This window comes from Plutella xylostella, chromosome 25 (assembly GCF_932276165.1).
Source record: "Plutella xylostella chromosome 25, ilPluXylo3.1, whole genome shotgun sequence".
NCBI lineage: Eukaryota > Metazoa > Arthropoda > Insecta > Lepidoptera > Plutellidae > Plutella > Plutella xylostella.
This window is the reverse complement of record NC_064005.1, coordinates 4,590,864-4,605,979: the sequence shown is the minus strand read 5'-3', so window position 1 is coordinate 4,605,979 and position 15,116 is coordinate 4,590,864. Positions and strand designations below refer to the sequence as shown.

Here is a 15,116-nt window from a genome sequence, read left to right as displayed (position 1 = left end):
GGTGCGACTCGAACTGCCGGCCGCGGTTCGTGGTGACGTGCTCCGGGCAGCCAAAGCGGGCCACCCAGCCGGACACGAAGGCGGATGCGCACGTCTCAGCAGTGATGTCCTGCAGGGGGTACGCCTCAGGCCAACGGGTGAATCGGTCGACAATGGTGAGGCAGTACCTGTAACTAGAAGACAACGGTAAGGGGCCGACGATGTCCATGTGGACATGCCGGAAGCGAGCTGTAGGGAGAGGGAAAGTTTGAAGAGGAGCATTGGTATGTCTGTGGACTTTGCATCGTTGGCATTGTAGGCACTCTTTAGCCATCTGTCGACAGTCCTTTTTGAGACCCGGCCAAACGAATCTCTGTGCTACTAATCGTGCAGTGGCTCTTGCTCCGGGGTGACTGAGGTTGTGGATTGTGTTGTATATCTGTTGGCGAAATGTTATAGGTATGAATGGTCTTGGTTGAGTCATGGACATATCGCAATATACCTGAGAGTCAGTATGTGGTATGGTGACTTTTTCAAGTTTTAGCGATGATCCACCCTTAAGTAGCTCTTGAAGTTCGTCATCGGTTTCCTGAGCGCGGGCAAGGGACTGGTAGTCAATGGATGTTCCTGAGATTTCTTCGATGCGGGAGAGAGAATCAGCCACCACGTTGTCTTTGCCGGCCACAAACTGGATATCTGTGCTGAATTGACCAATAAAATCTAGGTACCTGAATTGTCTTGGCGAGCATTTATCACGGTTCGTGTGAAAGGCAAATGTCAGCGGCTTGTGGTCGGTGTATATCGTGAAGGCTCGAGCTTCAATCATATGCCTGAAATGACGGATTGCTTCATATATGGCCAGTAGCTCTCTATCATACGGGCTGTACTTAACCTGTGATGGGCTGAGTTTCCTCGAGAAGAAGGCTAGGGGTTGCCATGCATTTTTGCAGCGTTGCTGGAGCACTGCGCCGATCGCTACGTCAGAAGCGTCAGTTTGGATGGAGAGTTCAGCGTCTGTGTTTGGGTGAGCCAATAGAGTGGCTTGTGATAGGCTTGACTTACACGCTTCGAAGGATGTGAGCTGCTCGTCCGTGAGATGCACTGGCGTAGATCCTTTTGTTTTGGGACCTGAGAGCAAGGCGTTTAGTGAAGCTTGTGTCGCTGCAGCTCCAGGGAGGAATCTACGGTAGAAATTCATCATTCCAAGGAAGCGCCGGAGTTCCTTCACCGTCTTGGGCACCGGGTACTCCTGTATGGCCTTCACTTTCTCTGGAAGTGGCTTCACACCGGTTGCTGAAACAGAGTATCCAAGAAAAGTTACTTCTGGCTGTCCAAATACACATTTATTTGTGTTGATGAGAACGCCATAGTCCTGCAGTCGCTGAAACAATGCTCTGAGGTGTTGCTGGTGCTGATCAGCTGATTCTGAGTAGACTAAAATATCATCTACGTATCCATAGCAGAACTCGAAGTCTTTGAGCACCTCATCGATGAATCTTTGGAATGTTTGACTGGCATTTCGAAGACCAAACGTCATCATCGGGAATTCGAATAACCCAAACGGTGTGGTTATTGCTGTCTTCGGTATATCGTCCTCGAAGACTCTTATCTGATTGTACGGGTTCTACCTTTTTTGGCATAAGATTTATTTGCCTAATCTCGTATTGCATAGTAACGTTTGGTCAAAGTCTCGTTACGCCGAAAATCGTATGGCATAAATCTCGTTTAGTAAAAAGTTATTTCGCATAATATTGTTTAGCCTAATAATGGTATGGCCAAATCTTGAATAGCCTAATAATGCTATGGCATAGGTTTATACAAAGTAATAATATTCGTTTGGCTTTAACTTTGACGGAGCGTCTCCCTACATAGCGCATACTGATGCCTTGTATTGTTTCCGCTGTTTGGAAAACGCTCCGCTCCGCTTCGCTGCGCTCCGCTTTGGTTTTGATGAACATGTGCACCTAACACGCTCCTCCTCGCTTTGCTCGTCGTCGCACCTATTTTTAGGTTTCGATCTCATGGGGTTTGTAATAATTATATTGGTCGTTAACTTTGGATCTTTTGATCATGCAATATCGTCATTTTCGGGATGTAGGAGAAAAAAAAAATACCACAATTTGTACATTTACTACATACTTAATATAATATTTATTAAGATAACATTAGGAGAAACAAGATTATACATAGGTATAGATAGACGAACATAATTTGAGCAAACGAAACTTAGGTATTTAAAGATTGTGCCTAAAGAGTTTTAGACGAAACGAGCCTTATGCCACATAAGTCTTGGCAAAGTGATGGTTCGGCCAAAAAAGTTTAGACCATACGAGTTATGCGAAATGAGTTTTGGTCAATAAAGATTATGCGAGATGAGCGGAACCCGATTGTACGCCTTTATTAAATCAATCGTGCTGAACACCTGCTTACCCGCCAGCTGGCAAGCGAAGTCCTGGATATGTCTCACAGGATACCGATCCGGGATGGTACGGGCGTTTAATGACCGATAATCACCACACGGTCGCCAGCCGTCATCCTTCTTCCGAGCCAGATGTAGTGGTGATGACCAGGGGCTGTCTGATCTGCGAGCTGTGCCACATAGAAGCATGTCGTCGAATTCCTTTTTAGCAATCTGGAGCCTTTCAGGATCTAAGCGGCGTGGGTGACTGGCGACTGGTTGACCTGGCGTCGTGCGTATGTGGTGGACCACGTTGTGTTTGGGAGCACCGGGCTTACCAGCAGGACGGGTAATGTCAGGGTACTCACGTAACAGCTGGAGATATGGTGTGCTTTCCATCGTGGTGCGGACGGAGTTTATTTCATCAATGCCAGGATGTTGATGTGCAGGTGTGATGAGTGAGGTGATGCCATCCACTAGTCGTTGATTCCGGCAGTCGACAAGAAGGTTGTAATGACCTAAAAAATCAACACCGATAATCGGTTTCGTGACGTCAGCAAGGATGAATCGCCATTCGAAGTCTCGTCGTAGTCCCAGATCTAGATGTAGGTTTAGGTATCCATAAGTTGCTATGATGGTGCCATTTGCAGCGTACAGTTGGTAACTAGTCTTTGTTTTTGGCAGAGTCCGGACGGCTGTTTTTGGAAAAACACACACATCTGAGCCTGTATCAATGAGGTATTGTTGTTTGGATTTGCGGTCTGTGATGAATAGTCGGCCTGTTGAGTTGGGGCAACCACTTTCGGCCACTAGTAGCTGCCTTCCTGTTTTCCCGACTGATTGAAGGTGCAAGGTTGAGAGCATTTGTTGGCTTTATTACCGAATGTGTAGTGGTACCAGCAGTGTGGGTGATTCTCCGGGCGTTGGCGAGAGCGGGAGCGAGAGCGCGATCGTTGCCGGTTGTTGGAGTTTGACCTGTCAGGACGTCTGCCCTGGTGGTTACTTTGGTACTCGTTCTGCTGCCTGTACAGTGCTTCCACCATGACTGTCAGTTGAGCTATCTTGCCTTCGAGTGACATACCTGCATTTGGTGGCGCGTATACTGGCGCGCGTGACGTACTGGCCACTGACATACCAGGCTGCACTATGTCATGCACTCGGTCAGCGAGCTCGGCCAGGTCCTCGATGCCCATCTTCGGTTGGGACGCTACGATGGCCTGCACGTTCGTCGGCAATCTGCTAGTCCATATGGTTCTGATGAAGTCCGATGGTACGTCAGGACCGGCTAGGCTCTGCAAGTGTAAAAGAAATTGAGATGGCTTGCGATCACCAAGTTCTTCATGCTGGATTAGTTGCAGCGTCTTCTTTTCGGGTGAGAAGGACAGCCGCCTAATTATCTCCTGTCGCAGCTTTGCATATTTACCGGTCGCAGGTGGATTTTTTATTAAGTCTTTAACTAACACGGCATAGTCTGAGTCCAGTTGTCCAACAATCGTATTGAATTTGGTTATGTCACTCGTGATCCCAGCTAAAGCAAACTGACATTCCACCTGGCAGAACCATACTTCTGGATCGTCTCTCCAAAACGGCGGCATCTTAACCCCAACTTTACTGACTTCGCCTGGGTATCGACTATCTCCGCTGCCACTTGTACTTGGACTACAGGCTAAATTACTCGTACTAGTATCGGTTAGATTACCTGGATTTGATCTGCCTCCGCCGCTTGGATTTTGTGCACTTTACCACTCGCTGTATTCTCGTCACTTGTACCACCGGCACCTTCTAAAGCACTGCACGTACCAAATAAATTTAGGTCCAAACCCCACTCTTCGTAAGACTTGCCGCTGCCTCCTCCGTACATCTTCTGCTTATCTTCTGCTGCGTTCTGTAGTCGAGGGTCACCAGTGTAGTTTGCTTGAGGCTATTTGCGTGCTTCGAGAATCGAACTCAAAACAGAGGGTTAATTCTTCTACTGATGGAGTTAGCGGCGAATTGATTAAAGCGCGAATAAAGGTTGAAGCTAATTTATTTACAATGAACACTATTAAATTTACAAGAATATTCCTTTAGCACACATTAGTAAAGCGCATGAAAAGTTAGCGGGCACGCGTAAGTATTGGTCAGCGAATGCGTCGCGGTGTCTCGTTCGGAAGTTTGAGAAAGACTGGCGGCGGCGGTGGCGGCGGCAGCTTGATGCAGAAGCCCATGTACCAGGACTATCTCATGTTTTTTCTTTATCCCATGCAAGACGACTTCTCTGTGTATTATTTTATTTATTATTTTTCTTCAACTTTTTGTTTTCTTATTTTTATTTCAGGTTTTATTCCACAATATAAAAATACTGATAGTGTGGCGATTATTCCGCCACAAAACTATACGAAAATGGTTACATCGGCCGGCCGCCAAACTCTTGTTTTTTATTCACGCGGATTATAAAGTTTAAATGAAAATGTTTAATCAAATCAAAATAAAATCAATTTCCCAAGTTTATTTCACATACCACGATTGGCATAACAAAAATATTCAGATCATTTACACATAGAATAAAATGGACTCACCAACTAAACAATCGATATTTTAATACAAAAAAAATACTAACTAACATTATGCATGATGTGTGCATGATAGGTATAATATATCTTGTGAGCTTTATACCTACTAGGAAGAGCTCCAATTTTTTTTAAAGTTTTACAGATTTAAGTATCACAATTTGATAATTCAGTCAAATACAACAGTAATGCAGTTCGTTCGATGGACTTTTGTAGTGAATTCCAGTTTTAAAACTATAATTTGAATGATTTTAATATGTATTAATAAGAAGGTGGATAGATAGTTTACAAATAAGTAGGTACTATAATTATTTCATATAGATTTTTCATAATTAATGCTGAAAAATCGGTAAAATGCAGAATATTCATCAAATACTTCTACTACTGTTTCCAATCATTGAGATGTTTTTTATATTTATAAATAAACATTAGAATGATTATTTCTATGACAGAGTATCGACTATAGGTACAAGACTACCAGTTCATAAGTGGGAAAAGTTAAAAGATTAATATAGAGAACAACACATACAGTTCTATATGTTTATGATATGCATCTAAGTGCTAAGTAAGTACGTTTAATAAAATACATGTTGCAATAAAAATTGCCGTAATACAATAATATGATATTTACATTATTATAATATGTTTCCATCATCTTTGGTTGAAATTATGTTTTCCTCGTTGACTAGTAATGGCTGTTAAAAGCGTTTTTGATCTAATAATTTTCGGTTTTGTCAGCACTAAATATAATGTTTTATGCAACTTTATAACTTCACCTGGAAGAATCAGATATTACGTTATACTACAGTGAAGCTGTAAATTTATATCATTATTTATTTATAATCATGGCAAAAATGTATTCATGCATTTGAGTGCAACAGTATAATGTATTCAATATGGAAAAAAGTAATTATATAGTTTTTTAAAGGTATTATCGTTCTGATTTGGCCTGAATGGTTAATACAAAACAAGATTTTAAAAAAATAACTTCACATATCGATATGTTCAAGAAGAACTAACTATTATCTTATATACAGCGACAAATAGTAAATGTGCGTTAGAATGGGTGTGATGTTTTATCATTATCAAATAAAGCAATTAAACTAAATAAGTATAACAAATAATACTAATTTTTACCCTTCCCAAGCGCTGATACGAGTACAATAAAATGGCATTTCTATCGTTTCATTGGAAATGTAGTTAGTAAAGCATAATAATAATAACATAGAGTAAATAGTTAAGTTCGTTCTAAACAAAGAGAAAGGCCTGAAGATGGCACATATAACACTTTTGTACCTTGTCAAACTAACCATATGCCGATTGATTATTTCAAAGATTGTTGGTTGGTTAGTGTGACAAGGTAAAAACTAATTACAGCTGCCAACTTCTGGCTTGTTTGTACCGAACGAACTGTAGTTATGAAACTCACTTTATTGAAGATATATGCTTGTTTTAAACTTAAGTCAACAAAAACTATTGCAATAAAATCACATCTAACCCGATAGTTTACACCCATTCCATTGGCAAACTTGTTATTATACAATTTTATCCTAGTTTAAATATAATTTCCTACACCTATTAAACAAATAATGCACATTTTATACCTAACCAACAAATACTAAATAAAACAGTCAAATTAAACAATTTCAACAAAAGTATGAGCCGAATGTCAATGTTTGCTTTCATAGAACACGTGTAATACAAGCAATACTCATTTTAAATTGGAATACTTTTTGTATGATCATGTATTGTTCGATGGTTCAGTTACCATAAACATTAAACTGACTCCTTGCACTTCCCTATACTGAGGGGCGGGCGCTGCCATTTCTCAGACACATCCAAGAAACAAGTGGTGCTACCACAAAAAACGTTAAATATTGTTAACAACTGTTTAAAACAAAATTTTACAGATTTATCAAGCATTTGACAGCGCTAAACATGTGTTAAACACTGTCTAAGTTTTTGTGGTAGGGCCCAAGAAGTCTGCTTCCATACGGTCTATGATTCATACACAGTTATAATGACAGTTATGTTATTTGTCATAAGGTGGCAGTTAGCTTTATATCTATAAAATAATAATAGTACTGTGCAATGCAAGGCATTTCAAATAGGCTGTAAATGATAAACCCTTAAAAGTATAACACTTACGGCCTGTTTCACAGTGTCTGTATAAACGTTACCTACGCATAATGCGCTGTTCCCACTATTTCACGGCCCTGAAATGCACTTACAGTTATCGTTTACCTAGTCACTGTGAAACAGGCCCTTATTAATTACATTTAACATCAACAAACCGGCGACAACAGAAACCACGGTCCTGTTACCCCCACAGAGAATAGAATAGAATAAACCACGGTGCCAAGAAGACGCGAAGAAACAGCAAAGGGCGAGAATTAAAATTTGAAAGGGAAATAATAAGGACTTATTTTTTAATTCTCCTTGGACGGCTGGATGGACCAGCCTAGGATGCGGCGGTCGAAGCCGCAGCTGAAGAAGTTGATGTTGGGCGAGATGTCCTCGGCCCACGCCACCGACGTCACCATGCGCCGGTGCCCCTGGAATAGAGAGAGACGGAGTGGTGTAGATAGGGTTGGAAGATGTGTAGAGGAAAACTTAAGAGTAGTTCTTGCGGCAGGCATGACCTACATTGCTGTAGATAGGGGGCATCACGATAGTGGTTACATCGCAGTTTTGTGTTCAAACCAGACTTCCAACCAAAGGTGGTTTTGAAAGAATCACTTTACTTCACCTCCATTTTCGTACCAATGTGTTAGTATAAAAATATTATATCATATTATTTATAAGCTATGTAACTTCTGTTCTTCTTTGTGTACAGAGAGCCGCTAAGAACCCTCTCAGTAGCAATGTCACTCTAAGAGCGGGCAAGTTCTGTGCAGGCAAACAGACAGACAACAACTAGAGGAGAGTATCCACTTACCTGCCTGGCGGAGCGCGGCAGGCGCGCGCGGCGGTTCCCCTGCAGGTCGAACAGGCGCACCTGCCGGTTGTCGTGCGGGATGGCCACCAGCCCCGCGCCGCTCACCGCCAGCCGGTTCACTACGAGTCCGAGCTATTCATACAGACAGACAGACAACAACTAGAGGGGAGCATCCACTGACCTGCCTGGCGGAGCGGCGACTTTGCTATATACAATGTAGAGATTAACTCGACGTCACGCTCTCTCATATAGCACACTCGCAACTCTTACGAGTTGTAGGACCTTTTTGCGATGCGATACGTCACACCGCAGTTTAGTATTCGACCCTGTGGCAAAGCGTTTCTGCAACACGACGTGATGCAAGCTCTAAAAATCGCGACGTCACGCTCTCACCTATACAACAACAACTAGAGGGGAGTATCCACTGACCTGCCTGGCGGAGCGGGGGAGGCGCGCGCGGCGGTTCCCCTGCAGGTCGAACAGGCGCACCTGCCGGTTGTCGTGCGGGATGGCCACCAGCCCCGCGCCGCTCACCGCCAGCAGGTTCACCGACGAGTCCGAGCTACTCATACACACAGACAGACAGACAGACAACAACTAGAGGGGAGTATCCACTGACCTGCCTGGCGGAGCGCGGCAGGCGCGCGCGGCGGTTCCCCTGCAGGTCGAACAGGCGCACCTGCCGGTTGTCGTGCGGGATGGCCACCAGCCCCGCGCCGCTCACCGCCAGCCGGTTCACTGATGAGTCCGAGCGGATGGTCGCGAGGGCGGAGCGCATGTTGCGCACGTCCCATACCTGCGGGGAATTTGTATTTATTGGTTGTCAAAGTTTTAGGAGTTGGCCATCATTTCATAGAAGCTCGGTTTTGAAAAGAAATAACGAAGGAAATAGAGATATAGGGGGGGGAAGGGAGGAGGGAATCTACATTTTACATAAAGAAAACATTACGAGATCGTAGTAATCATTTCAGATACAATTCAACTTTTATTTTATTTTTTATTTTAAAATATACAATAGCCAACAGGCGTACACTAAACAAATATTACGAAAAAAATACAACTAAGTATCAGTGTAAACCCAATTACAGGCTATCACAACATGCATGACAATACCTAACCTAATAACTTAATATATTACATTTATTTCTTAAAATAATTACAAATAAGTAAGTACTTATACCAAATTTTAAACATATAAGTAAACATTCATAACAATTTATGAACCAACTGGGTGAGATCTTTCTTAAACTTAACCAGTGAACCTGATAACACATCCAGAGTCTGGTCATGGTGAAATAAGATATTGTGGTTTCGACAAATCCGAGCTATAACATTATTAGCGCCGGTGTTCGTTCTATAAAAAGATAAACTAAATGGATGGAAATTAACAATGCGGGCATTACTACGAGGCACTGTGTAATTTAAGCGCTTAACTAATTCGGGACAGTCAATGAGGCCTCTAACAATCTTAAAAAGTAGCACTTGATCTGCAATCCAGCGACGGTCATGTAAGGGAGTCAACTTGAAGTGCCGGAGGCGACTTTTACTTGTTGTAAGCACAGATTTTTTGTTTTGGTGCACAGTCAGAAAGAACAAAAACCTCTTTTGAATGCCCTCAAGTCTATCAATATGACACTGATAGTGCGGATTCCAGATAGGAGAGCAGTATTCAAGTAGACTACGAACCAGCGCATAGTACACTAACCTTAAAGTGGTCCAATTCCTAAAAGCTTTACAGTTCCACCATAAGAAACCCAACATTTTATACGACTTTTTTATTATAGAGTCGATGTGTGGTATAAATGTTAATTTGCAGTCAAAAATAATACCCAAATCTCTAATTTCATATACCTCTTTTATAAGCGTGTCAACTATGTAGTACGACGTGGTAATAGGGTTTTTTCTTTTGGTGAATTTTATATGAGCACACTTATTAATATTTAAAGGTAGACGATTTTCATATGACCAGTTTACTATCTTCGACAAATCACTCTGTAGCAACATAGAATCATCAATATTATTTATAATTTTGTAAACTTTTAAATCATCCGCGAATAAAGAAAATGTACTATTAATAATAACGTTAGCGAGGTCGTTTATAAAGACTAAAAAAAGTACTGGCCCCAGATGCGAGCCTTGCGGTACACCAGAAGGGGCTAAATATGTTCTCGATTCATGACCGCTGACAGATACTTTCTGAGACCGACCATTTAAATATGAAGAAAACCAATCAAGCAAACTTCCGTGCACTCCTACCGTATGAAGTTTTGATAAGAGAAGTTTATGATCCACTCTATCAAATGCCTTACTGATGTCGGTATAAATAACATCAACCTGCAGGCCTTTGTCTACTGCTTCAGTGATATCAGTCACAAAAAGTGCAAGGTTAGAAAGAGTGGATTTTTGGCTGCGAAATCCGTGTTGCTGAGGCACCAATATTGATTTAAGGTGTCCCGTAATGACTGGGCAGACCAAGGACTCAAAAACTTTGGCCAGTATAGAAAGTAGACAGATTGGTCTATACTCCTCAACAGTGTTTATATTCTTACCTTTAGGAATAGGCACCACATTAGCTAACTTCCATATAGCAGGGAAAGTACCAGTCGATAGGGAATGATTAAATATTATATGTAATGGTTCAACTAATTCGTTGGCACATTCAACAAAAAACAATGCTGGAATGCCATCGGGCCCAGCTCCAAGATTTTTATCAATATTTTTCAAAGCTGTTAATATAGAATAAGACGACAATTTCAAATTACCTATAGAGCTATGGGAGGCATTTCCATAATTATTCGAAGCACAAGTGTGAACAAGGGAGCAGTTACAATTAGATGGCAACGAGTAAACTGAAGCGAAATGGTCAGCAAATGCATTGCAGATGTCTTTAGGGGTAGAAAAGGTACTTCCATTTGAGACCATTATACTAGGAATGGACTGAGCACCATTACGTTTTGCCTTTATAAAAGACCAAAATGCCTTTATATTGTTGCTATGGATTGACGATTCAATTTTATGTAAGTAATCAGCATAACAACGTTTGATTGCAACATGACAATGGCTTCTAGCGACTGAAAAATCTATCGAATCTAAAGGATTCCCTGTTTTTTTGTACTTTTTGCGGAGTTTATCTTTTTCATTTAACGACTTAATAAGGCTGGGCGTATACCAAACGGGATACTTCCCGGGTATCTGGTGACTTTTTGGAACATGTTTTATCTTAATATTTTCTATAATTTGGTAAAAAATGTGAAGCATTGCGTCTACAGAGCCCAAAGGTGTTAATGTCAATGGCCAGTCTATCTTAAGCAGTTCATACTTTATGCTTGTAAAATCCGCTAAATGGAAATTAAATCGGTCCATACTTCCCTTTTTTAATCGTAGATCGTTAAACTTTTGCAATCGTAGATCGATATTGGTAATAAACAGCAGGGTTATCTTGCAATCAATAATGATAATCTTACCTTCACGGAACGGTCGTCCGATCCGGAAACTACTTTGTCTTCACGCGCGAACACGGCCGATGTGACACTCCTGAAAATATTTTTTTGGGTTTATTAATACAGGAACAATTAAAATATCTTTCAGGATGGATGAGAAATGCTGAGGATATAGCCAAAAAACGTCGTTAGGGTAGACGAATTCTACAGTGGTGACCACAAAAAGGCAAACATACCGTGGGACCATCGACCATGCAGCTCACTGTTTCGACGACCTTCGACAAGTACCCGGTAGCGGTTGTATGAGAAAGCCCAAGGTAAGCCGTTACTCCATGACACCATCTCTGTACTCAGTATGTATGTACTCACTCAGTATGCCCCTGGAAGACGGACACGGAGTGTATGGGCTCGCGGAAGTCCCACAGGCGGAAGGTGGTGTCGCGCGACGCCGTCACCACCAGCCGCGCCGTCGGGTGCGCTGATGCGTGGGTTAGCTCGTGGTCGTGACCTGGAGACGGTAAGGTAATGGTTAGGGTTCTGATGAGGGGTTAAATGGGCTATGGGATCCTATCTAGACAGGCCGCGTCGGATGATAATCGCAGTGTCTAATTGTTGCAAACAACAGTGACCAATTCTAATTCTGGCATTTATCACCGACAAGCTAACAAGAGAAGTAGATTTGATTTTGTGATGGACTGCTATAGCGACCTTAAAATGTAGCTGGTAGGTACCTAATAGGGAAAAATACTTACTTATAATTCAAAAATAAGTTACCTGTAAGAACCTGAAGACAGTCACCAGTCTCCACATTGTACAGATTAGCCGTCCTATCCCAGGAGGCGGTGATGACGTGCTCGCCGTCCGTCAGCCAATCAGCGGCCACCACCACGCCGGAGTGGCCAACCAGCTCCGTGAGCGGAGTGCGCAGTACTTCAGGACGGTCGCCGCCCTCGCCCAGGCTTTCTTCGCCACCGCCCTCTAGTTCTTCTTCTGAGGATTGACCTCGCTGAGAGTAGAGAATAAATTTTATAAGCACGCATTTTTGCAATGGGCTGGCTATCTTAACCTTACATTACAGTTATATCTGGTTATATCATAATGGGTCTCCTACCAATGAAGGGAGGGTTAAGGCCTAGTCCACCACGTTCGTTGGCCTAGTGCGGGTTACTAGGCTCTGGGTTAACTGGTGCGTGGAATTTATTATATAGCATTCTTCCATAATGTACAGAAAATTCGCAAACTTTTTAAACTGCAACATAATTTTTAAAACTCACAGGCAAGTCCCAGTTAACAGCGGCCTGCCAGATATGCGCCGTAGTGTCCCCGCTGCTGGTGAGCGCTATGTCCCGGGACGGGTGGAAGCGGATGGAGTTGACGGAGCCCGTGTGACCCGTGTACTGCAACAGGCACTTGCCCCACTCCACGCTCCATACTGATGCTGTGTGGTCTGCGGATGGAAGTGTTATAAGTTTCTCAAACAATGTTTTTTTTGAGTTCATTGTAATAATGTAGTTTATTCTTCAAATGTGCAGCTTTTGTGTTTTGTTTTGGATCCTTACATGGGTTGTTGGAAATAACCAGTTCTTTTAAGTGTTAGTAAAATTACAAAATAATATTGATTTTACAATTAGCTAGAAAATTATATGACTATTTACATTATGCTTTTTTTTATTACATACATACATACAATTTGCATTTTTCATCATCACAATTTGCATGTGACAAGTAAAACTAACTTCTACAAGTTAGTAATGTTATAGTACTTTCAAGTCTCAACTTAAATAGATGATTCAAACTTACCAGCTGAAGCTGTCCCAATGAGCGCTTGTCCTGGGCGAGCTGAAGACACATCCCAGATGCCGTCCTTATGTGCAGTGAACTCTCGCACCAACTGGCAGTTGTACGTTGGAGCCTTGAAGCTGGAGACGATCTTACTGGTCTGCACTCGCAGCTTGTGGCTCGCTTTTACCTTCTGGGAGTTGCTTTGTGTTACTGAAATGTAAAGGTTAGATTTACAGATGAGGTTACTGTGGTCAGCTGTGATTCATGTCATGTCAAATAAGATATATTACACACACTATTGTATCTTGCTCCACCTATTTTTGGTTTTTGTACATTTCCACACACACAATAGAATTATCTAGATTTTTAAGTGAAAAATAATTATTAAGTATGTTGTGTATCATAATGATGGCAAGAGATGGAAAATCAAGTGTCCAGAGTTTTAGGAGAGGTCCAGCGTTGGAGATATTTTGCAATATATCTAGATTTCTTTATTTTGTTAATGCTTTAAGCATTAAGTCCACCTACATTGCACATTATTACTATCATAAAAGTATAAATAAATAAGAATAAATGGTAGATTGTTAAAGAATGGCCCCTTCATGAATAACCATGTAGCTGGATCCCACACCAATCAATATGTCCTTGTATTTTCACATCTACATATGTGTGAGTATTTTAATATAAAAGTAACAAAGGCCACTGGAATCCTACAATATGGTTCATAAAATAATTTAGTACACATATTGATTATTGGATATTAGTACATTGATTGTTAGTACACAAAACCTAAAGGTTTTGTTACTAAAGGGTTAAAACCCAACATGGGTAAATTTAGAGTTCAATGCTAACTTTGCAACTGAAGCCAGTGCAACACTATCAAAAAGTTTATCAGGGTTATGTGCAGAAACTGTTGGTGTATCTTAGTATTCTTCATTATATTAGGGCTACCACAAACAAAAAAAACAGCACCCATATTTTAGGTAACTTGTGAAAAGGTAGTGCTGACAAACTTTATCAATGGTAAACAACTGTACAATGATAAGTGTCTGGACTGTATGCCTGTCACCTCTAAATACCCCATATTTATACATATTTGTTATTTTTACATCAATATAAGAGGTCAGGGTTGTGTGACTTGTGTCATGGAGTAATGTGTGTTGTAATAGGCTATATGAAACATAATACTTACATTTAACTTTAGAGTTCTTGCCTGAGGCATCAAAATCCACATAGTCTGGGTTCTGGCGATCGCCTATGTAGCTCTCCCTTTCCAGTTTTTCACTAAGAATGTCTATCTTCTCTTGTACTGAAAAATATAAATTTTTATTGATATAGTTACCTACACTGTGATTCATGTGACAAATTTAATATACATGTTTTACAAAGATCTCAACATTAAAACACAATAATTGATTTGTTTACTTACAGTTGAGGTTTTCAGTGTAAAGAAGGTCAAACTCTTTTTCTATCTGGGAGAAGAGTTCGTGTAACCGTGACCTGAACACGGGAGGGATTGACGACTCAGAGTCTTCCATTTTGAGATAGTTGGGCATTCCATCAGAGCTTTCTGTAAGAGCTTGAAGTCGTCGTTTGCTAGATTTCATCGTTTCAGATGAATGAAAACAGTGAAAATCTATCCGACTATCAAGTTACACATCACTTTAACAAGGAAAACTAGCACTGAGGGCCCCCATAGCTAGCTGTAGGGCCAGCTTATATGATGGTATTTAACGTCCTTGTCTAAAATATCCGCTGTGTGAATCAATAACAAGATATTCACGTAATTTACGAAATAATTTCAACAAGTGATCGCTAGCTTGAAGGAATTCGCAATATTATTTCGCAAATGTGATGTGACGTTTGCATTCAAAACTGCCATAACAAAAAAAGATACAGTTTGCAGTTCTTCTTCTGAGGTTCTGAATCATTGTTGCAGTAATCTATTTTACATTTGAATGGTTTCCCATGGGGATTCTGGGATAAAATCAGATGCAATTTAGCGCTCTGAGCAGGGATTATAACAGTAA

The 15,116-nt window shown here is 41.3% G+C and overlaps 1 protein-coding gene across 1 annotated transcript; it reads right to left on the bottom strand.

The window, feature by feature from the left end:
* Positions 1–7,277: 7,277 nt before the first annotated feature.
* LOC105382327 (WD repeat-containing protein 37) lies at positions 7,278–14,951 on the bottom strand. The gene is made up of 9 exons (XM_048630319.1): positions 14,516–14,951; positions 14,279–14,395; positions 13,105–13,296; positions 12,579–12,751; positions 12,079–12,310; positions 11,674–11,812; positions 11,329–11,398; positions 8,484–8,660; positions 7,278–7,481 (listed from the first exon to the last, which is right to left on the bottom strand). The coding sequence occupies exons 1-9, from the start codon at positions 14,691–14,693 to the stop codon at positions 7,356–7,358; spliced, it is 1,404 nt and encodes a 467-aa protein (XP_048486276.1). The 5' UTR covers positions 14,694–14,951; the 3' UTR covers positions 7,278–7,355.
* Between the last annotated feature and the right edge of the window lie 165 nt (positions 14,952–15,116).

Excerpts from the sequence above, each read along its gene's own strand:
- LOC105382327 (XM_048630319.1), bottom strand. The coding sequence starts at position 14,693 with ATGAAATCTAGCAAACGACGACTTCAAGCTCTTACAGAAAGCTCTGAT. Across the intron at positions 12,311-12,578 it reads CTGTTAACTGGGACTTGCCT|CGAGGTCAATCCTCAGAAGA; the intron begins GTGAGTTTTAAA and ends CTCTACTCTCAG. Across the intron at positions 7,482-8,483 it reads TGCCGCGCTCCGCCAGGCAG|GGGCACCGGCGCATGGTGAC; the intron begins GTCAGTGGATAC and ends TCTCTATTCCAG.